Raw genomic sequence first — 25,959 nt, forward strand, 5'->3', positions numbered from 1 at the left:
CCCTCGCGGCGTGGTTGAAGTTAAGTGCGAACTCCGGAGGCGCTGAAGTGTTGGAACTGCAACTGGTGGAGGCGCGGCCGAGAAGCTCCGCCAGCCCCGCCGTGTGGGCCCGTAGCTGTGAGAGACGTTCCCGGTGCGGGTCCGGTGCGCCTGGGGGTGGCCCCGTGCGTGGGAGCGTTGCCGCGGTATGCCCTTAAAAATGGGGTGACTGCACTGATGTGCTAGCGCTCCCATAGGGTTTGTGCTCTGTTTAAAGAGACAAATTGACCCAAACTAGAGTAGTGTAGGATTTCTGTGTTGCAACATTTGTGACAAATTTACTTTTAAAATTTGTTTTACACGTTGCTCAGGGCGGCAGAAGAGTTGGCGTGGTTTTTTATGATGGTGTTTTTTACCGCAGACTGGGATTAATTTGTATGTAGACAATGACATAAATTAAAGTCCAAAAGTGAACGTGTTTGTCCGGTTTGTTGCATAACACCCTTTGTGGGACAAAGGGTAATCCTCTGCAAGACAAACCTTACTTATGACTTTTAGAAATTAGCTTTTTAATCTTATTTTTAAAGTAGCCTGAGTTTCATCACTTCTTAAGAAAAAAATGATCCGTCTTCCCTCTTTGCATTGATAGCCTATGAGCATTCAAGGTATCACTGAAAATTTTAATATTGTATCACTTGAAAATTTTAATATTCCTAGAAAACTTAACTTAAAAAACTCATAAATACCAACTACTGTAGATAAGCAGCACCATTGCAAAATAATGGCTGTCATATGGGTGATGGCTTGGACTAGTCGTTATGTCTTTTGTTATTTGTTTTTTTTTTTTTTTAACATAACCATTCATTAAAAAGGACACAAAGATCATATCACAGACATGTGAAACAGTGGAACTTCCAGTCATTGCGCCAAATGCAAGAGAATTATATTATTTCAGGCTCCACATGTGTCTAAAACCTACTTCCACAGTAACAATGTGATTTTGTTTTCGTATTGATGCCCTGTAACAGTCTTTTTCCTAGTACAGTACAGATACTTGTTTGTTGGGGGCAGGGAGAGTTTTACCTGCTCAGCCCTTTCACAGGCCTTACCTTCCTAAGCATGACCTAGGAGGATAGAGCAGGTGAAAAAGGGGTGTTTGCATGTGGGTAAATTGTTATAAAATGATGTGTGAAACTGAAAACAAACGTTGTTTCCCCTGTCTTTTGCAGAACTGTTTTTCAGCGGCAGTATTTTTCCAGGATAGTTCACTATGTACTCTGCAAACACCCATTCCAGAAGAAGGTCCAGGGGAAAGAGCTGGGGCAAGGCAGTAATTTTGTGTCCTGGCAGCTTGGACTGTACTGAAGGTGTTAAGGCAGTCAGAGCCTCTGAGTTGGTGGGATATGGTGGAAGCAGCAGCAATATGGTGGACAAATTAACCTTTAGAATTTACTCTTTGATATTTTCAGGAGAAAATCAAGTGCTACCTAGTCTTTCTCAATGCTAAGTAAGCTAGGATGGTTAAACTGCCCTTGCAGTAGTTTTAATGCTTCCAGATTAATCTGTGGTGGGGCAGAGGAGGAGGATTTGTGTGGTTTGTGCTGTTAATACCCTCAGAACAGGAGTGGTGAATAACACAGTGAATATTACATTGCTGAAACCAGGTTCATAAAAGAGCTTTTGAACATACTCTTTGTTACAAGTCTTCATGAAATGTTAAAACGTCTTTTCTCCTCAGCATGCCACTTGTTTCTTTCTTAATGATTGTTTGTTTTGCCACCACAGCTTCTGTTTACTAGTCTTTTTTATATTGTTAATGCCTGAGCTAGTGATCGTGCTTTTCTTTAGGAAGTTGTATGATACTAACATTGTTAGAATTGAGTCTCCCATAGTTCCTTTCAAATTATTAAAATACTGTCAAAAATAAAGTGCTTTGGAATTTAAGATGGGGCATATATACTGCAGGTTTTTTGTTAGTATTAGAACAAGCAAATGAGATTCTGACTGTGCCTTTGCAAAAAGAAAAATGATGGACAACAGAGAGAAGATAAATTAACTGTATAATTGGTATTTCTTAATACCATAGTTGCCTTCTTGTTCCTGAATTAAGATTTTTCACTGGCTGTTGTTTTTGACAGTAAAAAGGAAGAGCTGAAGAGAAAACAAACTATGAAAGTATTGGTTATTGGCCTTGGGGGGTAAGTTATACAGAATTAAATTTCCTTTACAGTTTAAGACTAGTCTTCTCCTCAGAATGATGTGATGTAATTTCTATTTCTGAATACATTTTTTTTAAACCGGATTACAAATGCAACATATAATTGTATAGTTTTATAGCATGTAACTCTTAATGAATTGTTCTGTGTCAGTTGGAGACCTCAGGTGCAGGTGTCTGTAGCATCTTCTTGGCACTGCTTGATTTACTGTACTGATTATTGAAAACTGATGGAACATGCCAGAAAATTTCTAGAGGTAGAGAGTATTTAATGTGACTAAAATTTGGGGGAAGTTGTATTGTTTGTTTGCATGTAACTACACAGAAATGTATGTGTGAGCTTGTACATATGTTTAAAAGATAAGTTTTTGCCTTGGTGAACTTTTTGCAATGTTTTTTAACAGTGTAACAAATGGAGGAAAAACAACGCTAGCAGAAAAACTTAAGAATATGTTTCCCAACTGTCATATAATCTCTCAGGATGACTTCTTTAAGGTAACAGTTTTAATGGAAAAACCTGATAGGTAAAAGTAGGCTTGAGTAGATTTCAATTATCTTTTCAGTTCTCCTACTGGTGAACTTTTAAAATTCGTGCTGCTTAAAGTAATGTTAATTTCATAAGAATCATAAAATGACCACTGGGGTATCTGAAATTTAAGTGGCCCAACTACTGAATATACTCAGCCAAAGAAATTTCCTGTCTTTTTTGCCATTCTTTTAAAATAAGGCATGGGTGTATGATGGATGAATTTTTCAAGATCCTTTGTGTTAATGAGTTTACTCATACTGTCTTAAGCCTACCCCCATACAACAATAAGTAGTTCTTTGTCTCCCAAGTTAAAACAGAAAAATAGCTAGTGTTTTGGCACACACTTTTCTCAAATAAAGCTCTAATGAATTTAAGTAATATGATTTGGAATGTTTGTTGTTCTAGATTTAATAAAGTTTTTGTAGTGTATTTTAACAGTTGTTTATATCAGTTTGATGTTGAAGATAAATTTAACTGGATACAAAAGTGTATAACCCTTATCTTTATAAACAGAGTATGTATCTCTCAGCATGGTCATAAAAGCAACCTTGAAAAAATTCAATTTTTTTCCCCCTTCAGCCAGAATCTGAAGTAGAAACAGATGAACGTGGATTTAAGCTGTATGATGGTCAGTAACTCGATGCACTGCTTTTGAACATTGTACTGAAATCGTCGTGCTGAGCTTCAACACTTCTTCCACTCCATCCCCTCGCTCTCTTCTCTTTCAAGCAAGGCAGTAAACAAGTGGTTGTTTCAGAGCAATCCTTCTCTTAATTTCCTTCATCTCACTGAGATACTTAAGCAAATTTGCTTAACAAGTAAATAGCTCAAGCTAGGGCTTCTCGTTTTCTTTTCTCTTTTGAATCTTCCTCTGTTTCTTCACTTGTGTCTGGTTTAGTAGCAAATGGTACTGTTCAGTTAGAAGTCTTGGCTTGCAGTACTGGTATGAACTTAATCTCATCACTTGGTAATGGCCCTTTTCTTTTCCGCTTTTGCTGGTGAGCTCATGGGATATCATACTGGGTTTTCCAAGTCAGTCAAAACACCTTTACTTGATGTCGGATCTCACATACAGAGCATATATTTTTAAGTTCATGATTAATGCTGGCTCAGTTTATTCTTAGAGACATCTAGGTCCAAATTCACTTTAGGGCAGTGCTTTGTATCAGGTCATATCTACTTGTAAACAATTGCTTGGTTAATAGCTAATCTCTGTTGATACTTTGTGATCACAAAATGTATTGCTGAGAATATTGGTCAGACACTTCAATTGTACCTGAAGACTGGTCATTACCAGCTATACAATCTTTGGCTCAACTTCTAGACTTCATGTAAATGGAATGTGAAACAGGAGGGGTAAAACAGACATTCTTATTCAAATATCCAGGTTTAATGCTGCTCTTAAAGCTCTTTAAAAATGTGTTTGCTGTTGTGGTATCCAAAAGCTACCTTCTTTCTACCGTTCAATACTTCCTCAATATATTCTTGTGTGTCTACAGACAAAAACAGGTGTTACATTGTGCTGTTTTGCTTTGTACACCATGGTCCTTTAACTCTCTCTCTGGCCACCTGATGAACCTTACAAAAACTCAAAGCAAAAAATGCTGAGTGTCTACTCCCCCCTCTGACAATTGACAAAATGGTGGAGGTCTCAGGATTAGTCAATTTTTGCAAGTTTTGTGGAAGTGGAGAGCAGTCCCTGAAGTTTCTGTCATGAAGTGAAAAGCTGTGAATTCTATTCTAGACAATATTAGATGCCATAAAATTTAGAGAGACTACATCCAATAGAAATACCACAGTCCTGGTGCAAGCTTTGGTTTCAGGAAATCATTAATAGCAAACGCAGAACTACGGATATATTCTTTGGGGTAATCCTGTTCCCCTTTTTTTAAATTTGTATGTAGATTATTTTATTCTTACTGATTAACGTAGGGATATTTAAGGGTTTTTTTCCCTTGTTTTTTTCTTTTTTTTTCTTTTTTTATTCTTTGTTTTTAAGGGATGTTTAACTTTGTTTTCATCTAGTACTTGATGCCCTCTATATGGATGAAATGGTGACAAGTATTCGCAATTGGATGAAAAGCCCAGCAAGCTCAGGTGTTGTGACAGAAGAGCGAGAGAATACATGTGACAATCTGAAAAATGTGTATATTTTGATTGTTGAAGGCTTTCTCCTTTACAATTATGAGTAAGCAGTAATATGTAACCTGGTAAATAAAAAGCTACTCTCAAATGGAAGAGGGAAGATAATAAATATGTTATTATCTTAGGCCACTTAATGAACTATGGAATAGAAGATATTTTTTGACCCTTCCTTATGAAGAGTGCAAAAGGAGAAGGAGGTAAGATTATTGACTTCTTGTTTAAAAAGAATCACTGCACCCCCTGAACTGAAGTGGTCCTTTTATACTAGCTTTTCTTCAGTGCTTGCAAAATGTAAGCTATTAAGATCATCTATCCTCTCTTTGTTAGTTTGAGGTTTGGTTTGGTTTGGTTTTCATTTTAGACCACATGGTTATTAAAGTATTAAGTGCTTTACAAACACTAAAAAGAGAATTTGTTGTCTTGAAAATTATTTAATTCCTGATTGCATAGTTGAGTAAAACTGTGTTTAAAATGAGAAATGGTTGAAAAAAATACTACGTACTCTTATTCTTGGTTAAATACAGTTAATTGATGATTATTCTTCGAGGAACAATGTTCATGTGGGGGTTAAGTGTATGGTTTTGTTTAGACTATCCATTAATTTTACTGTGGATCTTAACTAGATTATTGAGCCAATGTCTGACTTGCCTCTAAATTTGGAGCAATACTATATGCTTGGAATTATATATGTGCACAAAGTCAGAATCTGCTGACTGAGTGAAGAAATCTTCTATTCAACTGGCTGTGGGTGATACCTCTCTCTTGATTTCTCACTAGACTCACCTAAGACTTCAGTGTCCAGAATGGAAGAGTCTAGACTACACAACTAGTCATATAAAGCTTGAGACACCTATATACCTAGTAAATAGACAAAAAGTAGCTTATTTTCTTGTAGTGTCAATATAGTTTATTTTACCTGCAATACCTTTTACAAAATTAAAACCACCAAACTTGTATTAAATGTGGTTTGATTGGCCAAAATAAGTAAGATAGCAAAAGACAGCAGAAGTTCACGTCACAGATTGAATTAAAACAAAGGAGCCTCTTTGGCTTCAACAAAAATACAGCCAATATTTTTTTATTTTGGATGAAAGCTGTTATTTAACCAGTTGACACTAGGGGAAAATTTAAAACTTATATGGGAATGCATATGTATTTTTGTGTAGCACCAGAGTCTATCAGCCAGCAGATACACCAGGGTACTTCGATGGACATGTGTGGCCTATGTATTTGAAATATAAAAATGAATTGGAAGAGAATGCAAGTATGCAAGTTGGTATGGTATCCCTAATTTTTTAACTTACAAAATGCTTAAGTGTGGCACTTGTGCAGTTTTTGTTGAGTTGTGGGATTTTTTTTAAATGGGACAAAAATTTTTTTAGATATTTTTGTTGCACTTATTAGGTTTTGATGTTTCTTTTAGTTTATATTTCAAGCCTATAGGGGTTTTACTTTTGTTATTTAATAATGAAAATTAGGAAGTTGAACAATGGAAATGTTCTGACTACTAATTAAGTCCACTTAGCTTGTTAAAATAACACACTTATGTCTAAATAGGAAGCTTCTGAGATGATAGCTGATGCACTGGCAGAGTTCTTCAGAACAAAGCTGAAATCCTAGTGAAGCCTTGTTATAAACTGAAGATACTTTCCGGGTGCTGACTGTCCGCACTACAGTCACCAGTTTTGCATGAGAAAGTGTCAAAGCTGGGCCAGCTGTTGGGGCAGTGACACAAGTTTGTGTGATGTTCACACTTACATAGCTGTTGGACTAGCTACTTCTGGAGGAGGGCCAGAGGAAAGGGGAGGGAAGTTGGGTGGTCTCTTCATCATTAGCACACTGCTTCTTGCTGTGCAGTAAGAATAAGAACTGCAGTGCTCTTCTGGAACTTGCTCAAAGGCTGATACTGAGGAACTTGAAAATATCTACTGCACAGAGACCTTTTGCCAAATTACTCCATTGCTCTACTGTCCTCACATAATTACCATTACACTTATGGAGACTTTTGTACCACAAAAAATTGTAAATGAATTATTAACTAGAATTATTTTACATTATATTGGGTTTTTTACCTGTAAAACAAGTTTGGGGAAGAGGAAAATAAAATGGGAGGTCCTGTTCTTGTTTTTTTTTTTTTTTTTTTTTTCTTCTCTTCTGATGGCATCTATAGGAATACTGAAAACTTTGCCAATTGCCATTACAGATAGCTGGCACAGAACTCATGAACACTTCTTTTTTTCTTCCTCAGATTATTTGGATGGAACAAAATCCCAAGAGGAGCTTTTATCCTATCTGTATAGTGATATAATACAGGAATTAAACAAGCTGAGTGAAGAAAGTAAGTAATGTTATTGGAAATTGAATCTATGTATCCTATTCCATGTTAACAAAAAGCTAATACTTACATTTGAAAGTACTACAAGAATTATAGAGGTCTATATTTCTTCATGTGCTACAATACCATGTTGTATTACTCTGAGCCAATTTCAGTTAAAACTGTGAGTTCCTTGAAATAGGATGTTCTAAAATCATAGTTGAATTACTTAATGATAAAATAATAATAAAAAAAGTGGAAGAGAAGAAATATGGGATAAAATATGAATGAAAACAAATGTGTTAGTGGAATTCTATTATCATTAATATACAGTGATGTTGCTTGCAAACACTGCAGATTAGATATATACTTCGTATTTATTTTAGATCAGCAGATCACATCATGACAATGTAGAAAGCCTGGGTTCCATTTGATATGACATTTGATATGAGTTGAAAACACCAAGACTGTCACATGTGGAAAGCCAACCAACTGAGCAAATGCTGTGTGTGTGACCATAATGCTACTTCATTTAACACAAGGGATTTTGTAAGTAATTGTTAACTCTCTCTTGGGTACGGAGACATAGACTCCATTTAGGAGTATGAAGTGTGTTCTTGAAATTTACTTTAATCGATCCTGCTTTGGCTGAGCTTTAAGTCTGGTTGAATGTGTACATTTTAAAGAACATGAAGACTTTGTGCATGAAACTAAACCATAAAGATGCACTTCTTTTGCATTCATAAGCATATCTGAACATGGATGATTGCAGTTTGAAATGATCATACAGGAATGACAGTGATTGCCTCTAATATTCTTAGGAGCTTATTATCACTGATAAACATGCTCAGAGAAACTAGCTGTGTAAGTTATGTAAGTTTATGTAAGTTGTTATGCTGCTTATTCAGTAACTGGATACATCACAGCTAAGCTTATTTAGGCTTGCTAAATACCTCTCTGGTGTTTGCACTGTAATTTTTGTGTTGTGTATTCTTTATAGCAGTTGGGAATAGATGTTAAGAAAATGAAAACAAACCTGAAGAGGACTCAGATTGTTGGAAAAAGGTGGAGAAATAAGGTGTAGAGAATGTAGATGCATCATTAACAAGATATAGTACATATATTGTGCAGAGATTGACTAGGATGGCACAGACAACTAGATAATAAATCCATGCTTTAGGGAGAAAGAAGGAAGAAATAATTGATATTAATATTTGTAATTCACATTAAAAGTGAAATGAAACTGAAATGTTGTGAATGGAATGTTCAGAAAGCAGGAATGTCAGACAAATGAGAAAGTTTTGATATAGAATTTGTAAATATATATGTACGCAAACTAGGAAATTGGATCATATTTTGCTTCTGAATAAGTAATGTCTTAACTCTTACAATTTCTAGACAATAGGTTACATTTTTATGAGCCAGAATAAAAATAAAACTACAGACATGGAAAGGATGGATTTTATTACTTGATATGTGACAGCTGAACTGGTCAGTGATTGAAATGTAGTACTTTATAGTACAAGTCCTAAATCTGTGTATAAGAAAAAGATGTTATCAGATTACAGCTGTGTTTAGCCGTGTTTAAAACAAAGTGCTTCCAAATATAATTTTGTATTATTATTTTGCACTAAAAATTCTTCATCTTGCATTTGCTCATATGCTGTGATTGGACTGTCTGACTTTAAACTGTATTTTTGTTTATATTTTCCTTTGGAAAGGATACAATTGCAAGAGGTTAGCTAATGCATGGAGTGCTTGTGGTCGGCTGACCTTGGCTAGCCACGAAAACTGCTCTATTATTTGCCCCTCCTCAAGAGGAGAGGGGAAAAAATGCAATGGATTTGGATCTTGACTCATGCATCAAGATAAGGACAGGAAGATCACTCAGCAGTTACTCACCTGCAGTCAAAACAGATATGGTTTTGGGAAATTATTTGAATTTACTGCCAGTAAAATCAGAAATAATGAGAATTAAGAACAAGTCATAAAACACCTTCCCCCACCCCTCCCTTCTTCCTGAGCTTGACTTCCTGAAGAAAGTCTCTACGTCTCTCAGCAACACAGGTAGATGGGGATTGTGTTGCTCCTTCCTCTTCACAGACTTCTGCTGCTTGAGAGTGGGGTCCCTCCCACAGGAACAGTCTTCTACTTCCAACTGCTCTGCGTGGTGATTCAGAAGAGGGAATGAAATGAACAATGGTATCACCTGACTTTATTCTCAAGTAGTCCAACATTGGTGCTGAGGCAAGAAGCTCAGTTTTGTCAGATCCTCCTATAGGATAGATGAGCTCCAATATAGATCTATGCATTTGTGGTGTAAATCATTATTGGAATATACATGTTACTGAACTTGTGCTTCAGCAACTTGTAATAAGAGCTCAGGGCAGATCTTTCACAGTTCTATAATCATGCCAGAGTTTGGAGCTGAATCAAATTGGCTTGTTTTTTTTGGGCTTTTTTTTTTTTTTTTGGTAGGGTTTTTTTTTTTTGGGGGGTTTTTTTTTTTTTTTTTCAAACAAAACAGATGGTCTTACTTGGCTCCTGTGTAAGACCAGTGGGCCCATGTTTTCATAGCTGGGCAGTTTTGGTTTCTACATTTGGAGGGAGTCCATAGTGGACTTAAAAGAAGGGCAACTAAATTTCAAGGGAATGGAGAAGCTGCTTTGCAAGGAGAGACTGAAAATGGTGGGACTGTGGAGAAGACCAAGGGGAAAATGGACCATGGTTTATCTTGAAAGCTGTGAGTCAGATGGATGCAGAATTAGTTCACCAAATTTTGCAAATACTAGTCTGGAGGGCACTTCCTCATTTGAAACAGATTGACCAATTCATATTAAGGTAATATTTCACACAGGTAGAGATGATACTTTATGCTGCAGCCACTTACCTTCTCAGATGTAATGCCAAAGGTGGTACAGTATCAGCAAGTTCAAAAGAGATCCAGAAAATTCATTTACATTTCACCCATAAGAAGTAAAAGCAGCAAGCAGATGTAGAAACTGACCAGGCTCACCTGGTGTGCCTAAATTGTGCGCTCTTAAATATACGTATATTATTGGTTGGATATTTAGAAGGTGATTTTCTGATGTTAAAATAACAGAATCTGACAAGTCATAAACACTGATGTAGAAACAAACTTTTTATCTCTCAGAGCTTATAATTCCTAGTCTAACCTTCAAAGTCTAAAAGCTGAATTTCTGTTTTGGACTATGTATCATTGATTCAGATGTTGGTTTCGTCACACACAAGGTGTTTCCTAATTTACATACCCACTTGGGAACAATGACTCTTCTGTTCATCAAACTGGGTATGTCTTCGGTTTCTCTCTGGCATTGCCATTGAACAGTGTCCAGTGTCCATCCACTGCCTGGTCAGTTACTGTAGTTACAAGAGAGCAGGAGCAGTGTGAGAGTAAAGTGAAAGTGTTTATTTTAGGAAGCTGATGCTCCTGTTTCCACAGAGAGGAAGTTAGTGCGCCAAAACCCTTTCCTATTCCTGCTGCTTTACTTGGATTATTAAATGACTGTCCTGTCTTTTGACAGGCAGAAGGTATGATAGTGCTCTTTAGGTTTTAAGACTGAGAGGATGGGCCCTTACAAATGAGGCTGTCTTGTATCAGCCACCTCTTCTCAAAGCACGGTGCCAAGGTGGATGGTGTGACTTGCTGTATGACATGGTGTCTGCACCTGGTCAAACAAGTTTTATCAGGTGGAGGAGGACGTGCCCATCATCCAGGCCAAAGTCTGTTGTTGTGTGGGGAAATCTAGTATTTAGTGAGTATGGTTAGACATTTTGCTTTTCCCTTCCCAAAGCTAGTCCTTGCCCATCCTCCCAGAAACATCATCCGTCTTCAGCCTGGTGCAGAGTGGGAAGTAGTGCGTCTTGTCAGCACAGTGACCTGACTGCCCCGGCTGCCTGCCAGCGGGGCCGGATGTATACCTGATCCCAGCCTGGAGCAGCAGCCGGGCGGGGAGGCGGCGTTTGAGTGCTGAGCCGGTTCTTCTGTGCCCGGGTAGTCCCGAAGAGCCCGAGGTGCGGCAGCTGTGCATCCTCCCCGGTAAGCCCGAGGGGCGTCAGCGCCGCTGCCGCCATCGCCCGACCGCGCCGTGCCACTTCACACAGCGGGGCCGGGCACCACGCCACAGACAGTGTTCCCTGTGATGCCAGCCGGCTCGGGAACGCGCGGCGCTCTGCCAGGGAGCGGCTCCCGGTCCCCGTGACGCCGGCGCGGGAGCGGCTCCCGGTCCCCGTGACGCCGGCGCGGGAGCGGCTCCCGGTCCCCGTGACGCCGGCGCGGGAGCGGCTCCCGGTCCCCGTGACGCCGGCGCGGGAGCGGCTCCCGGTCCCCGTGACGCCGGCGCGGGAGCGGCTCCCGGTCCCCACCGGCTGGATGCGCATGCGCAGGCCGCGCCCGCCTCTCGCGATACCTTCCTGCGCGGGCCCGACGGCGCGCGCCGGAAGGGCGGCGGTGCGCGTGCGCGCCGGCCGTGCCCGCGGGCGCAGGAGGGCGCGGGGGATGTCGGCCACGTGCGCCGTGTCCCGGAAAGCGCCGCTGCCAGGGCCGCGTCCCCAGGGCGAGAGGGAGCCGCCCGCCAAGGTGATGCGCAAGGGGCTGCGGCGAGGCCGCGAGGAGGAGCGGGAGCAGCTGCCGTGGCCGGGAGAGAGCGCGAGCAGCATGGGCGCGGAGGCCGAGGCGGAGAAGGTGGCTCCGCTGAGCGACGAACAGCGGAGGCGGCAACCTCTGGGACCGCGGGCGCCGACGGCGTCGGCCAGGGCGGTGGAGGAGGAGGAACGTCTGGAGCGGGAACATTTTCGGAGGATCATCAACGCTTTCCGATATTACGGGTAATAGAGGCCTGCCCTCTGGGCTCGGGGCCCGGCCGGGGTCCCTCCGCTCGCCGAGCGGCCGCCGCAGGGTTCGCAGCCGCCTCGCGGCCCCCGGAGCGGGGCGCTCTTGGTGCGCCTTGTGCGGCCGTCTCCCGGTCTGCGGTCCGTGCGCAGCGCTCTGCCGGCGGCGCGGTGCCGGGCCCGAGTCGGCAAAGGGCTTCGGCACCACTTCCTTATACCCGCAGAGTCGCCTTGATATCTGTCAGTTAGAAAGCATAAAAGAAAGCATCATACCTGCAAAGAGTGTCATGAAGTCTTTTAGGAGATAACATGCTCCGAGACGGTGTACAGCCTGCAAAACAATAGTATCTCGTGCTGGCAGAGAAATGCAGAATGGTGTTTCGATTATGGGTGGGAATTTTTGAAAGACATTTTACTTTGCAGAAGAGATAAGACCTGTTGTTAGGGATTATGGATGCCGTTTTTAATAACATCTGTTGAGTCAGAATTTGCTGGCTCCATAGAAATGAGCCAGCGGTGGTGGGGACACCTGGTTTTAGTACTGAATCCGTTTTAGTAGGCGATTACTCGCATTGCAAGGTATGGAGCCCGGCTGGAATAGTCCAGCCGGGAAAAGTGTTTCGATAAACCGTTTCCTGTTTCTAGGTTTGGCAAGCAGGTTTGTACTTCAGCTAAGGAACCCCATCATGCGGCCTGTTATTATGTGCTGGATCCTCTTTTGTCAGTGTAGTACAGACGTAATACATACATGGTACTGAGGTTCTTGGTAGGAGTGGGTGATACTTACAAAATGTCTTCCGTTTGAGGTTTGTCCATGTAAGTTTCATTTGTCTTCCAGGACAAGTGTTTGAGCAGGAGGTTGATCTGATTGACGCTTTGATGTCTCTTCCAAAGTGATTTCTTTAATTCAGTTTGGACATACTGAAGACCTAGTTAGTTAAAAGTATCTAATACCGATTGCTACTAAGGCAATTCCGACTTGTAATTAATTTATATTAGTGGTGTAATTGCACCCTCAAGGCCTTAGAAGCTGGGAATATCCTTATCAGCCTTCTGCTGAACTGTGGCTTTGGGTTGCTTTTGAATGCTTGTTTCAGTAAAAACATTAGAAAAGGATGTGATTCAGATTTCCAATATAGAAATTCAATGAAATTACCTCTGTCTCAAAGAAGTAATTCTAAATTTAGGTGCAATTACATATCTTGGTACTTAGTAGATGGAATTTTTGTTTCCTCATACAGATATTTCCAGGTAACTTGGAAACATCTGTTTGAAGAAGATAGTAACACACTTTCAGATGAGTTTAGATCTTGTTCTTGTCTTCTAGACATAAAATAACTTCATTATTTGTAGTTTTTCTGATTTCAGTCACTTGTTCTCCTAGATGGTCGTAATTTAGCATAAAAGGGTGGAGAATAAGGTTCAAAAGTTTTTTTGCTGATAAAATTTCAGGAAGATGGCTTTGAGCTAAGCTGATGTGCTTTATGTAGAGCATCAGTTTAATTTTTCTCTTGGAGTAGTTTTTGGTGTTTTATTTTGGTTTGTTTGCTTTGGGTTTTTTGTTTGTTTGTTTGTTTTGGGGTGTTTTTGTTTGTTTGTGTTTTGTTTTTTGTTTTTTTGTTTCTTGTGCTTGACTGTAATTTTAAACCAGTGTAGCTGTTGCAGTGAACAAGCCCTTCTCAGTAACACGTGAATGAGATATTACCTGGTCAAATTTCCAGAATGAGGTTGTAACTAAAACACCAGCAATTGCAGCTGTCTCTCATGGCTAGCTTTTTCAGCTTTGTGCTGCTGTATGCTGACACAAGATTTGGGAAACTTCAGTATGACTTGACCAGCTAAAATCACTTGGTGGTCAAAAGGGTCAATATCTCTTACTGAATTATCTCTCTAGAGTCGTCATGACTGTGCTTAGCTACTATACTTCTGTCAGTTTAGACAGAAATCAAATTTAGCAAAATCTCAGAAGAGTCACCATTTTTATCAAACTTTTATCCTGGGTAAGTGGAAAGTTATTTTTAGCTTGCATCAGTAACATGATCATGTTCACAGTACTTACGAGGAATATGCTGTTAAAAGAAGGTAGCTTAGTATCTTGGTGTGGCTGCCAGAACTCTGGTATGGTCCAGCTGAGACTTTTACAGTTCTCGTGAAAGCAATGAATTTTGAGGATCCCAATTCCCACTCCACATCTTGTTATTTCTGTAACCAAAGCTTACCACTGCATTCAGATTAATTCAGTTTAAATTGGATTTTTGAAACAAACTTGGAAGATGGTTGGTTGTTACATTTTATAGATCGATGCGTTAAGGTGGTGATCACCTGCTTTGGAAATGGGTGGCTGAGGATGAAAGAGTAAGGAGGAAAGCATAAAAGCATAGTCCTCTGAAACCGCAATGTGTTAAGTAGAGTGGTGAGGTAAAACTAGAGCTTAAAAGACTAAAAAATTCTAGAAAACTTTCACTTTCTGTGTTTAAAAAAATATGAATAATTGTAATTGGAGTAGCTTACAGTGAACCTCTTTACATGTCTGTATATTGCTTCTAAATGTCTAAAACTTTTGCTTTTTAGAACGAATATGCATGAACGAGTGAACAGAACAGAGAGGCAGTTTAAGTCTCTCCCAGCTAACCAACAGAGTCTTCTTCCTCAATTTCTCCCTCACCTTGACAAGATTCGGAAGTGCATTGATCATAATCAAGAAATACTACAAACCATTGTGAATGACTGTGTTCATATGTTTGAAAATAAGGAATATGGAGAAGATGTATGTTAAAATGGACTTTTTTCTTGCTCCAAAATTATTTGCTTTGGGGTTGCTTATATGCTTTGGGATTTTCTACATTTGTTATGAATACCTCAAACCTCCAACTTTCTTTTCTTTTGCTTCCATGTTTTATTGTTTCTTGTTTGCTCACACTTTTCTCACTCTTCGTCTTTCACATTTTGCAGAGCTGATGCTTAATGAAGTTGTTTATTGTTAGTTCTGTTAGTTACACTTATGACATCTAACTGTGAATCTGGCAAATCATTGTTTTTAACTCCAGAATTCTAGCTTTACCCTGATTACATTTTAAAGTGTTTTTTTTTCTGTTAACTATATAGAATATAAGTGATATTGTCTGTCTTCATGTAGGTTCTTATATGTTACATCATTATCAATTGATTGCAATTCTAGATTGTAAGTATTTTTAATGTTGTTATTTGTAAACATTTTTTTACTACTTGACCTACTTTCTATTTAAAAAAATTACACCAAGACTTAAAGGACTGACAGAGATGGAATCTGAAGTCCTCCTTTGATTAAGGCAAGATACAGTAATGGGCAGCCCTAATTCTCAGTTTTGCCATACCAGTATCTAAAGGGCTCCTTTTTTCAGGGTAAGCAGTTCAGCCTCTGCACTGGCTAAGCCCTGATTCTTCCCTGAATAGGGACTACCAATTGTGCTTTGCTGTGTATTGTTTGTTTGATATGGAAACTGGACTTCTGAGTGCCAAAGAGAGGCCAGTGAACTCAGTTTGTTTAGGATATTAAGGTGGATTTAAGCCCAGGTCCCAGGAGTGACAGGGAAGTGCTTTGTCAGCTGATACTTACAGCAGTTCTCGCAGCATGGCCTTCTTTCTCTTCATAATTTGCTTTCCCCCCTGCAAGACTCAAGATACTTGGTATATTTACCACTAACTTTCTTTTTTTTTCCTCTCCACTTTATCTAGGGAAGTGGGAAGATTACACCAGCTTCAACATTTGACATGGATAAATTAAAGTCCACATTGAAGCAATTTGTGAGAGACTGGAGTGAAGAGGGAAAGTCGGAGAGGGATTCTTGCTACCAGCCAATTATTAGTGAAATTATAAAGAACTTTCCAAAAGAAAGATGGTAATAGTGTCTTAAAGCTTATATTTATGTGGACTTACACTGTTGCACAAATCTAAAACAGAATTTATGGAGTTATGAAAAGCTTTGTTTCAAAAGTAGAGAATTTTTTATGAACTCAGTGGAATTTATTTTTCAATCAAGAAAGTTTTTATTTCTAATACAAGATGTTGGAAAAGAGTGTAATCATAAGCTTCACAAAGTAATACCAGGTAAACCAGTAATAATTTTTTGTTGTTGTTCTACAGCTGGGTGTAACAATATGTGGAAATCTTTCAAGTTAGAGACTTCAGAAAGTTAACTCAGTTGTGCTTAGTGAGGGAATGTTTGCAGGTTAGCAGATTCTCAGATTGTGTCTGCTGCAAATGAAAGGAAGGACTGTGACAGCAGGAAGTAAGGCTTTTGCTCTTCATTATGGAAAAAAAGGAGGCAGACTTAAACTCTAGTGCAGGTGCAGTTAATTGCAAGAATTTACCTTGAAACTAGTAAATTCTAACCTTAGTTTCAGACAGCTGTTCTAAGACAATTCTTAAAGCTTAGTTGCACATGTGAGAGTCATTTTGTAAGTATTGGCTTTTTAACAGTGCCAAAATAGTAATTGATGGAGGGGTTGTAGGTCATTTAGGTAGAAGCATACTAGTAAAGCCTCTGTAAGAATTCCATGGTTATTGGTTCTGTCCATTTATCAACCTAGTCATCTTAAAGTGTATTTTAGTTTAAACTTAATAGTCTTTTACAGTGGGGAAGATTTGAGAATTTTTATTTGTGAGTGTAACAGGCCATTATTTATTATTATGTAGTTATTATTAATTATCATTATTTGATTATTATTATTATCACAGGTTATTATTGTGGGTTTTTTCTCTCTCAGTAATTATTAATAGTACTCTTGTGTGAATTTGAAAAGTGTCTTCCACTAGCTATCATTTAGTTTCATTAGTAAAGAGGGTTTGTGGTGGGAGGATGTGGAGTGTAGATGGTTTCTATTTTGCCTTGAACTGACTTGCCTTAAGATACATACACCTTTTAAAATGTTTTATCTGCAAGTGAACTTCCTGCAATTTTTCTAGTTCTAATAGTGCCCTACATAAGATTAAAAAAATGAATTAAATACTGCAGGTATACTTCTGATGTGTAGATCTGTAGGAAGAAAACTCATGGTTCGTTTTGCAAGAGGTCATTCTAATCTTGAAGGTAGCAATTCAGCTTTATCTCTTGTCTGCTAGCTGTTAATGGATTTTGGTTATGGCAGAGGTAGCTTATGTCAAATCTTAAGAGATTGATGACTGAGCCTGGAAAATCTTGACTTTTGCATTTGTCATCAATGAACTCTATTTCAAAACCGTCGGTTGATATTATGAAGCGACATGTGGTAACAGATGGGGTAAATCTGAAGTTGACAGCTTTGTGCTTCTTTACAAGGAATTCTCGAGGTTGTTGTTGCACAAAACTAATGTGGCAGAGCTTGGCTCCCTATTGTGGTAGCTCTGAAGTACCATTTGAGTTTTATTTTGTCTCTGCTGAAATCTCAGTACATCACTGTACGGATCAAACATCTCTTCTACAAGTTTGAGTTCATCAAACAGCATTTTTTAAATTTTTGAAATGTGTATTACTTAAGTTATCATTGTGGAGGTCTTGTAACACTTAGGTAAAACCCTTTCTCTGTTCACGTATTGTATGCTGCTATGTTAGCTGACTTATTTTTCCTGGTGACAGAAGGCTCTTCTGCTTAGTTGTACTTTCCTTTTTGAGGTAAGAAGCAGAGTCAGGTACTATCAAGCTTAACTGGCTGTCCCATTTCAACCTTGTGCAAGAAATAGCTTCCCTGGCAGGGTTTGCTAGCTGGTAAGTCTGGGGTTTTTATACCAATTTTATACAAACTCCTCACTCTCCAGTGACAGCACCTGGGGGAATGGCATTCAGCTGAGTCAGGGGAGGTTTAGGTTAGATATTAGGAAAAAATTCTTCATCCAGAGGGTGCTTGAGCACTGGAACAGGGTCTTCAGGGAGGTGGTCACAGCACCAAGCCTGTCTGAATTCTGGAAGTGTTTGGACAATATTTTTAGGCACATGGTGTGACTCTTGGAGTATCCTGAATAGGGCAGGAGCTGGACAGTCTTACCCTGACATATCTGTTCTAGCTTGGCATATTCTATGATTCAGTGATCTTGGAGTGGACTAGTTTTTTCAGTTTGAAGGGATTGACAAGGCCTGAACTGAACACAGTGAGTTGTTGTGTGTGTTGTTTATAGTGGGAGAGGCCTGACCATGGATTCTAATGTATGAAAAAAAGCAGCCTTTAAATAAACCTCAGAATACAGCTTTGTATTGCTTTATAGTTTCCTTTTGTAGCACAGAGCACTAAAGTCTCCTGAAAGAATGAAATGAAAGTGGAAGAGAAAACCTGCACTGGGTAAAAAAAATATACTTTTTTCTAAATGTATTTTGTGTTGAAAATGATAAATAATTTTAAACTGTCAGTACCGGTCACCTTTTACTTTGTAAAAGGAATTGTAGTACTCATGAAATTTGTAATACTCAATGGAATGGTACATTCAGTTTCTAGTTAACATAATTTGTTGATGTTATTAATTCCATGCATTGGAATCATGTGAAAATGGAGTTTAAATTTTTGAAACTACTGAGGTATGTTTCACTCTCTGCTTGCACACCTTATAGCATTGCAGTTTGCAGAATTGACATGTATGGATTCAGTTGGTATGTAAATAGCAGGAAAAGCAGTGAAGTGTTGTATATGCTTACTCTTTGGGAGGTAGAAGTAGTGCAAGCAATGGTTGAAAGCAGCTGTAAATCAGAATAGTTATTTAGTAGGTGCTACTTATCATGTGTATAAGTCTAGTCTTCTGATCTAAAGGTAAATTAAATGGCAAAAGCTGTTCCTGCCTCTTTCTGCTTAGCATCTTAACATACAATCTGTTAGCAGAGTCAACGAAGCAGTTTTAAATAAATCCCATGAGATCAGGTCTTCCTGAACAACTGACAGATTTCTTGTATTCTTCATGTTGGAATTTGTGTTTCAGATCACAGGAGCGCTGTACTATTTAAGTTTCTTGGATTAGAATGAACGTACTTGCTGTAGGAGAAAATAGTAAAACATAGATACATTTTTATTTCTTTATCTGTGTATTTTTTGTAGCGTTTTTATAGGGAAGTATTAAATTGAAAATCTAAATAAGCATACTCATAAAGGTTTTTTTGCTTCCCCTTTTTTTCGATCATCTTGGTTTCCTTTCACTTCTGGTGTTGCTCTTCCTGCTTAGGTGAAACAATGTAAAGATCATCAGCTTCTTGTCCAAAATAAATCTATGAAATAATAAACTTTTTTGTTAATTATCGTTCCATGGCCAAAACCAATATACTTAGGTATTTTTCCCAGTTTTCTCATAAACTAGGCCTCTAGAATGAACTATAACTTGAAATTCATCTGTGTCATGCTGTCCAGCTATCAAATGTATTTTCCAAGATCCTGACAGCAGCCCAAAAGAAATGGTCAGAATTTAGTTTCCTTTTACTATGAAAAACAGCTTGTTAGTCATGAACCTGAGCTTTGGCTATACTTCTTGAGTGTGCTCAGTCACATTTATAGTTGAAATTTCTGCTTTATTTGAATTTTATTTGACTTTATATGAAATACATTTGTCCTTGCAGGTCTTTGTACTTAGCCTAAACTTTGCTTTACACATTGGATTTAATAGCAAATAGACTGTCAGTGTTACTGCATCACTCAGTGCTTTGCAGGTCTTTAAATAAAAGTATATAAAACTCAGCTGCTAAGTTCAGAGAATTGCTCTTCAAATGATTGTGCTGTTTAGCATTTGTCTTTAAAGAAAAAATTGCTGACAGTATGGTTGAAGTAAAACAACAAAATATGGAATACTGAGAATTGGATCTGTTTATCATCTAAATTTACAGACCTCGTAAACACTAGGAAAGGAGTCCAAAGTATGTTCCTATGCTGCTATTTCCGCTGATCAGAAGCCCATCTCAGTGTGAGATATGTAATTTATTACTTCATTTGATAAATTGAACTGCTCTTTTTAGTTTATGAGAATGAGGATTGTGTTTGATCAGACACTCATTTTTATTTTGCTGAGCATGTTTACCCCTTCAGCAGTATGACTTTTTTTTTACAACACGATAGACATGAAATAAGCCTCCATTTTTATGTTTAATTTCCCCCTTGTAAAAAGGACACCTTTAAAAACGTTTAAATCTTCATTAATATCAGTAGTCTTCTGAAAGCTGAAAATGTATCACACTGAAACATGTAGTCTGAAAAGGGCATGAAAAATTTGTTTCTGATATTTCTCCATTGTTTTTTTAAAGAGGCTTCTGCAGTTTCAGTAGTTGAGCTGAACAGTACTGTGCAGCCCTCTTTGCTGCTTGGCCAGCCCTTTTCCGCACACTGTCAGATTAATAGGCTGATGCTGCTTCCCTCTTGGCCAACAGGTATTCAGTGGGTACTTGTTGGACACGCATTTATTATGTTCCTAATTGCTGCTAGATGTGTGTCATGGAAATCCTGTCCATGCTGGCTGGTTGGAGGGTAGTTTTCCTTGTGGATCACTTTGAGTTATTATGGTACCACAGTTGGGGTGGGTTTGGGTTTTTTTTGGTTTGGTGGGTTTTTTTTGTTTTTTTTGTTGGGTTTTTTTTTTTTTTTTGGTTGCCTTTTTTTTTTTTTCTTTTTTTGTTTTTGGTGGCTTTTTTTGGTGAGTTTTTTTTTTGTTTTGTTTTGTTTTGTTTTTTTTAGTTAACTTTGTAACTGCTGTAATCTCAAAATAACCAGAGAAAAGCCTCTTTTCTAGTCTCTTAAAGAACTATAGCCATTAAAACGGCACTTTCTGTGCAGTTAAAGATTTTTAGCTATTATAAGGATTCAGAATTCAATATAATTCATTAACAGTTTGTCACAAACAGTTCAAGTCTTGAAAAAAGGGTTAGACAATTTTTTTCTAATAAGGGGATACTATCAGCAGTAAGTTTGCTACATACATTATTTCTCAGTCTATAAATTCAACAATATGCTCTCAGAAAATTAGTGTCAATGTTAGCGGATGGAGATTTGATTATATTGTGTTTTATTAGATGTGCTCTTGCTGAAATGAAGTTGGTGGCCAGGAACATTCTCCAGCAACTGATATGAAGAGTCGTGATAGAAATTAAATTGCTAACAAAATTTCTAGACTTTAATCCCTTAATAAAGGCTCAAAAGAAAGTTCAGTAAAGTCTGCACTAGAAAAAGAGAATAGAAAACTATTTTCTAAGAGAGGATTGGGAAAATTTGTTTCAAAGTACAAAAACTTTATATTGTGACTGAAAAGATAAAGACAACTACAGGCAATTTAAAATCAACTCACTTGACTGATAGAGATTTTTTTCTTGTTTCAGGGTGCATAAAAGTGCAGATATTCAAAATGTGAATATACCTGCATATCAGTTAGCTACCAGGTTGCTTTAAGAAAAGACTGTTAATCAGTGTGTTGTAATCTTGAAAGTGGTTTATGGCCTATCATCCCATTTATTACAGAAGTGTCCACGTGGAGGTGCTAAAATCTGTGTAGAGCTAGTCTAAGTATTTAATAAATAAAGTGAAATGGTAAGGAAATGGAGAAATAGGTTAGAAAATCCATTTGGAATAATGGTGTACCATTATGAATAAGAAAAGCTGTAAGATAGAAGCTTTTCTGGCTCCTACCAGAAAGCACCTTTTTTTTCTTCCTTCTCCTGGTTCCCTATTTTCAAAAATTTCATATTGAGCATGTAGTTCTCTCCTGAAGTAATTTTTTTCAGTAGTCTTTGTGCTAGCTTCTGGTTTCCCCTGTAGAAGAGAGGTAATGAGAACCCATGCTTCACAGAAGTGCTCTTAAGTAATAACAAAGTCTTTATTTCCAGCTTCTTGGTAAGTCAGAAAAAGAGCCTGGATGTATAATGCAATGGAAATGAACGGGATGATTTTCCATTTCACTAAGAGACTTCACTAACTAGGTGATGAAATCAAAACTCAGAAGGCACTGTTAAAACTGCTTTGTTAGATTGTGTGGTCTTTAGAAAGGAATAATACTTTTGGTTTTAGGTAACAGTGTTCAGAAAAGTACGGCTTTTAGGATTTATGTAACCTCTTTTAATCATCTTCGTGCTTGTGCAGCATCCTTATTCTTTTGAACCCTTTTTGGCATTCTGAATTTTTAAGTAGTCAAAGGCTTTGTGTTTTGCTGCCTTTTATCCTTTGGAACTGCTGGTTCTGGCCTCCTTCATGTACTTGCATATGCATTGGTAGATGTCTTTTTTTGTCTCTGAAGGTGGCATGCAAAACAGTGTTGGGAGGTGTACAAATATTCATACCTTGGTGTATGAAATTGTGAACTCTTGAAGTTGTGTTTATGACTGGAAACTGAAAAACTATTTCCTTTTAGATTAGCTGTCTTCAGTTTTGCATGCAAGTGGTTTCTGCTTTATGAATGAAGGTTTGATTGCATTGTGGTGGAAGTGTGACAGAATATGTATGTATTTCCTTCTCTGCCTCAAAGAGGAGCAACTTTCCTTTTTGAGATTCTTAGTTCTGTTTGTTAGTTGCTGCACTTGGGAGAGATTTTGAATATTTCAGTGAACACACTGCTGAATGTTTTCTGTTTGTCTTCAAATTGATGCCTAGTTATGGGTAAATGGTTAGAGAGCTGCAATGTACTTTGAATTAGGAAATATGTCACTTAGAGTATTTGAGGAAACCAGTGAGCAGCATATGAAGAACCCACCATTGCTGGAACAGTCACTACTTTAAGGTTTTTACATTCTGAATCGTTCATCAGATTATGGAGATTTTATGTTTTCATTTCTTATGTCAAAATATTTGGGATTTTGGATTTTTTTTTTCTTGCAAGGTAACAAAAAATATGTCTCGAATGCTTCCTGATTGTCAGTGGGGCTTAGAGAAAAATACATTGTGCTATATGATAATATTCTTCAATTCACTTGAGAAATTTTTGGTTAGGTAATTGTATAACTTTTAAGGAAAACAAATTGTGTATGGCATTTATGTTCTGTATTCTGAATGAGGGTTGTGTATGTTCTTTTGAGTAATTTGTGTTAATTATTTTGACTGTACAATTAACCAATCTAATCAGAGCAGGCTCAGTTTCATTTAAAAGTGAAGTCATACAGGAAGCATAATACAGTATCTAAATATATGGTTCGAAAAATGTTTGGCTGGACCTCTTAAGTTATGTTAAAGGGTATCAGACAAAGACTTAACTATTATTTTTGTTCTGTTGCAGGGATTTCTCCAAAGTTAATATCCTGGTACCTGGTGCTGGGCTAGGTAGATTGGCGTGGGAAATAGCTATGCTCGGTTATGCTTGCCAAGGAAATGAATGGAGCCTCTTTATGCTCTTTTCTTCTAACTTTGTACTCAACAGGTATATAGCTTATGTTTTACTTGCTGAATAAAACCTAGAGAGGCAAAATTATAAATGAGAGAAATCTGAACGTCTCAAAAGAATAGATTTTTAAGTTGTACTACAAGGCACACATACTCAAGTTTTAGAATGCTTTAAGGAAAAAAAGTCTTAGGGATAAATGGGGAAGGAAGTATTGTATCTGAGTTGTTAAAATTACAGAAAGCATAGCTTTGTGAGATTTAAAATCTAAATTGTACAACAGATTTTCTGCAAAATTTTGATTAGGTTTTATGATTTATTTCACATCTGTTTCTATAAAATGGACATCTATCTTACTATTACTGAATATGGGCTAGTAAATACATGCATGTTATTTAGTGGTGGTGATTATTAACAGAGGATACCTGTTTAAAAAAAAAAAGTATCACCTTCCATACTAAAATTTTAGACACTGTTTTGACAAGAAAAACAATAATTGAAGCATGCTGAGCAAGAGGCTAGGAATTAATAGTTCCACAATTATGCTCAGATAATAAATTTAAATGTAGTAAGTTTCATGTTTTACAGGTTTTACTTAAAATGACATTTCTATGTTTGGTATTCTGCCACTTACATTGGAATTACTGTTTTCTAAATGACTTTGTTAGGGAAGAAAAAAGGCAGCACACACAACTGTTCTCTTAAGAACCAGAGTGGGAAAGCTACAGGTGGGAAAATTTTGAAAATATTGAGGTCTGGAGGGTGTTTTGGGGAGGGAGGGGGCAGTTAATCCAAATTCACAAAGACAGAATTTGATAGTTCATCCATCAGTCTGAAATTACACACCTTTGCTGAAAATACCTAAACTATTGGCTTTTTTTCTGCATTATCATATTGTTTTGGAGACTATTTATAGACTGATTATCCATGGTGCACTGTGATGTTCTCGCATCTCACACAGCTTACTGTTTGAAAACAAGGGGAGAACACTGCATGGTGCCTGCTGAGTATCTGCGTATAGCAGTAGTGCTCCATGTGATGATAATAGATGTTTACTGGAGGTTCATTTGTTCTCTTTTTCTTGCATCATTCTCAAGTGACTCATTTGGTGGTGAAATTGTATATTACAATTGATCTGACTGATGGCTTTTAGCTACTAAAAGGAAACCATATTCCTCTCATGCTTTGGAATTTCAAAGCAGCATAAAAGCATGAATTTCCCATCTTTTGGAGCACTGGTCAGCTGTCACAGCGGTTAGTTAACTTTACCCCTACCTCTGATGATATGCTTTCTTGAATAAGGAGTCCACCTATATGTGAAATTATTCATGCTTCACTAACAGTAGTAATTTTAGCATCTAATGCTCATGTAGTGTTTCCTATGTAGGAATGTAGTGTTCATATAGGATATTTAGCAAAGAGGTATATATGCATTAAACTTGCTAACAGTATGAGATTTTGGACAGGAAAATTGAGTGTTGTGCTGTAGTCTTTATCTTTGCAGGACAAGTTATCAGTTTTATTATTAGCATGGAAGAGAATGCTGCTAGCATGACTGAGCAGCAGTCAATTTAGTCGAAGTCCAAGCATCACTTTCTGCCAGATGTAATTGTGGGCTTGATGTAACCTTCTGTTATAAAGGTTTTAGGGACTTGAAGATTTCAATTTAGTCAGAAGTAGCTGTTCACGGTTAGCCTTCTGAAATGCACATTTGCTTTTCTGAAACTGGAAGAGGTGCCGGTGATCCATATAAGCTGAAGATAATACCTAAAGAAGAGTGGTCAGAAAAAAACAATTTGCCAGTGAAGTTTTTTAACTGTAGTCTTGTTTAATTTATACTTACTTATTTAATTTATACTTACTTTTAGTTGATAAAAGCATGATTTGCTCATCTGTGCTTACAGTTTTACAGCTTTACCTTCTTTCTCTGACAGTGGTTTATATTTAGGAAGACAAAGTACTGTTTTTAATGTCAAGCATTGCTACAGTAGGCTCCTAGATGTGGTACGCTGGCTTAATGTTTCTGTGTGCAAAGTGATTTTTGCTGATTTTCACACATTTTTAAAAAACCTTTCATACCTCTGAAATCGTGAACTTTTTTTACAGTGGATAAAGCTGCATGGTATGGTATGTAGAGTGTGTGTCACAGTTTAACTGTGGTTACTGTAAATATCTGAAATTATTTGGAGTTTGTTATTCTGTTGAGGAAACTAATTTGAGAATGAAATAACCCTGGACTAGTTAACCTGTAGTGGCTCCAAGGCTGCTTCAGTCATTGTATGGGACATTTTGCTTTCCCTTGTGTGCCTAAGGTTCTTACATAGTGTGTTTTTCTTCTTTACTTTTTGGAAATAATAGAATTTTAGAAAAATCTTGACACTTGGAAGAGACTACTAGTTGTGTATGTAATGCCTTAGGGTGAAAACAGTTAAGTTACATTTTTATGTATATGCCAGTGGTGAGTAGTGAGATTTGACCTACCCATTTTTTCAAAAACAGTCTTTTAAGCTGAGTGTTGAACAGTGAATACCCCACCCCTATGGAAAATAATGAATGAAGTGTGTCACACTTAAATATGTTAGATGTTTATAACAAAATGTGTATTATACATTTTTTAAGAATGGAATTGCCAAGGACTGGAGTACTTGGTT

The 25,959-nt window shown here is 37.9% G+C and overlaps 2 protein-coding genes across 3 annotated transcripts in view; one reads left to right on the top strand and one right to left on the bottom strand.

Annotated features, from left to right (window-relative positions):
• The first annotated feature begins 11 nt into the window (after positions 1-11).
• The window catches only part of CARNMT1 (carnosine N-methyltransferase 1), a 32,529-nt gene continuing 6,581 nt past the window's right edge, over positions 12-25,959 (top strand). The window contains exons 1-10 of one of the 2 annotated variants that reach the window (XM_084225542.1): positions 12-133; positions 2,118-2,177; positions 2,599-2,689; positions 3,303-3,351; positions 4,749-4,911; positions 4,994-5,065; positions 6,035-6,149; positions 14,540-14,800; positions 15,748-15,911; positions 23,207-23,347. In XM_084225542.1, coding sequence (XP_084081668.1) covers positions 2,149-2,177; positions 2,599-2,689; positions 3,303-3,351; positions 4,749-4,911; positions 4,994-5,065; positions 6,035-6,149; positions 14,540-14,800; positions 15,748-15,911; positions 23,207-23,347 — 1,085 coding nt within the window. In that variant the 5' untranslated portion in view covers positions 12-133; positions 2,118-2,148. Of the gene's footprint in view, positions 134-2,117; positions 2,178-2,598; positions 2,690-3,302; positions 3,352-4,748; positions 4,912-4,993; positions 5,066-6,034; positions 6,150-11,652; positions 12,031-14,539; positions 14,801-15,747; positions 15,912-23,206; positions 23,348-25,959 lie in introns of those variants that run through there. The other variant, XM_084225541.1, reaches the window with a different exon arrangement.
• Positions 8,907-11,583, bottom strand: LOC311165561 (uncharacterized protein; the record flags this gene model as incomplete). Its single annotated transcript, XM_084225636.1, has 2 exons — positions 8,907-9,345; positions 11,125-11,583. The coding sequence occupies 2 exons, from the start codon at positions 11,581-11,583 to the stop codon at positions 9,331-9,333; spliced, it is 474 nt and encodes a 157-aa protein (XP_084081762.1). The 3' UTR covers positions 8,907-9,330.

Source organism: Fringilla coelebs (assembly GCF_963513975.1).
Source record: "Fringilla coelebs genome assembly, chromosome: Z".
NCBI lineage: Eukaryota > Metazoa > Chordata > Aves > Passeriformes > Fringillidae > Fringilla > Fringilla coelebs.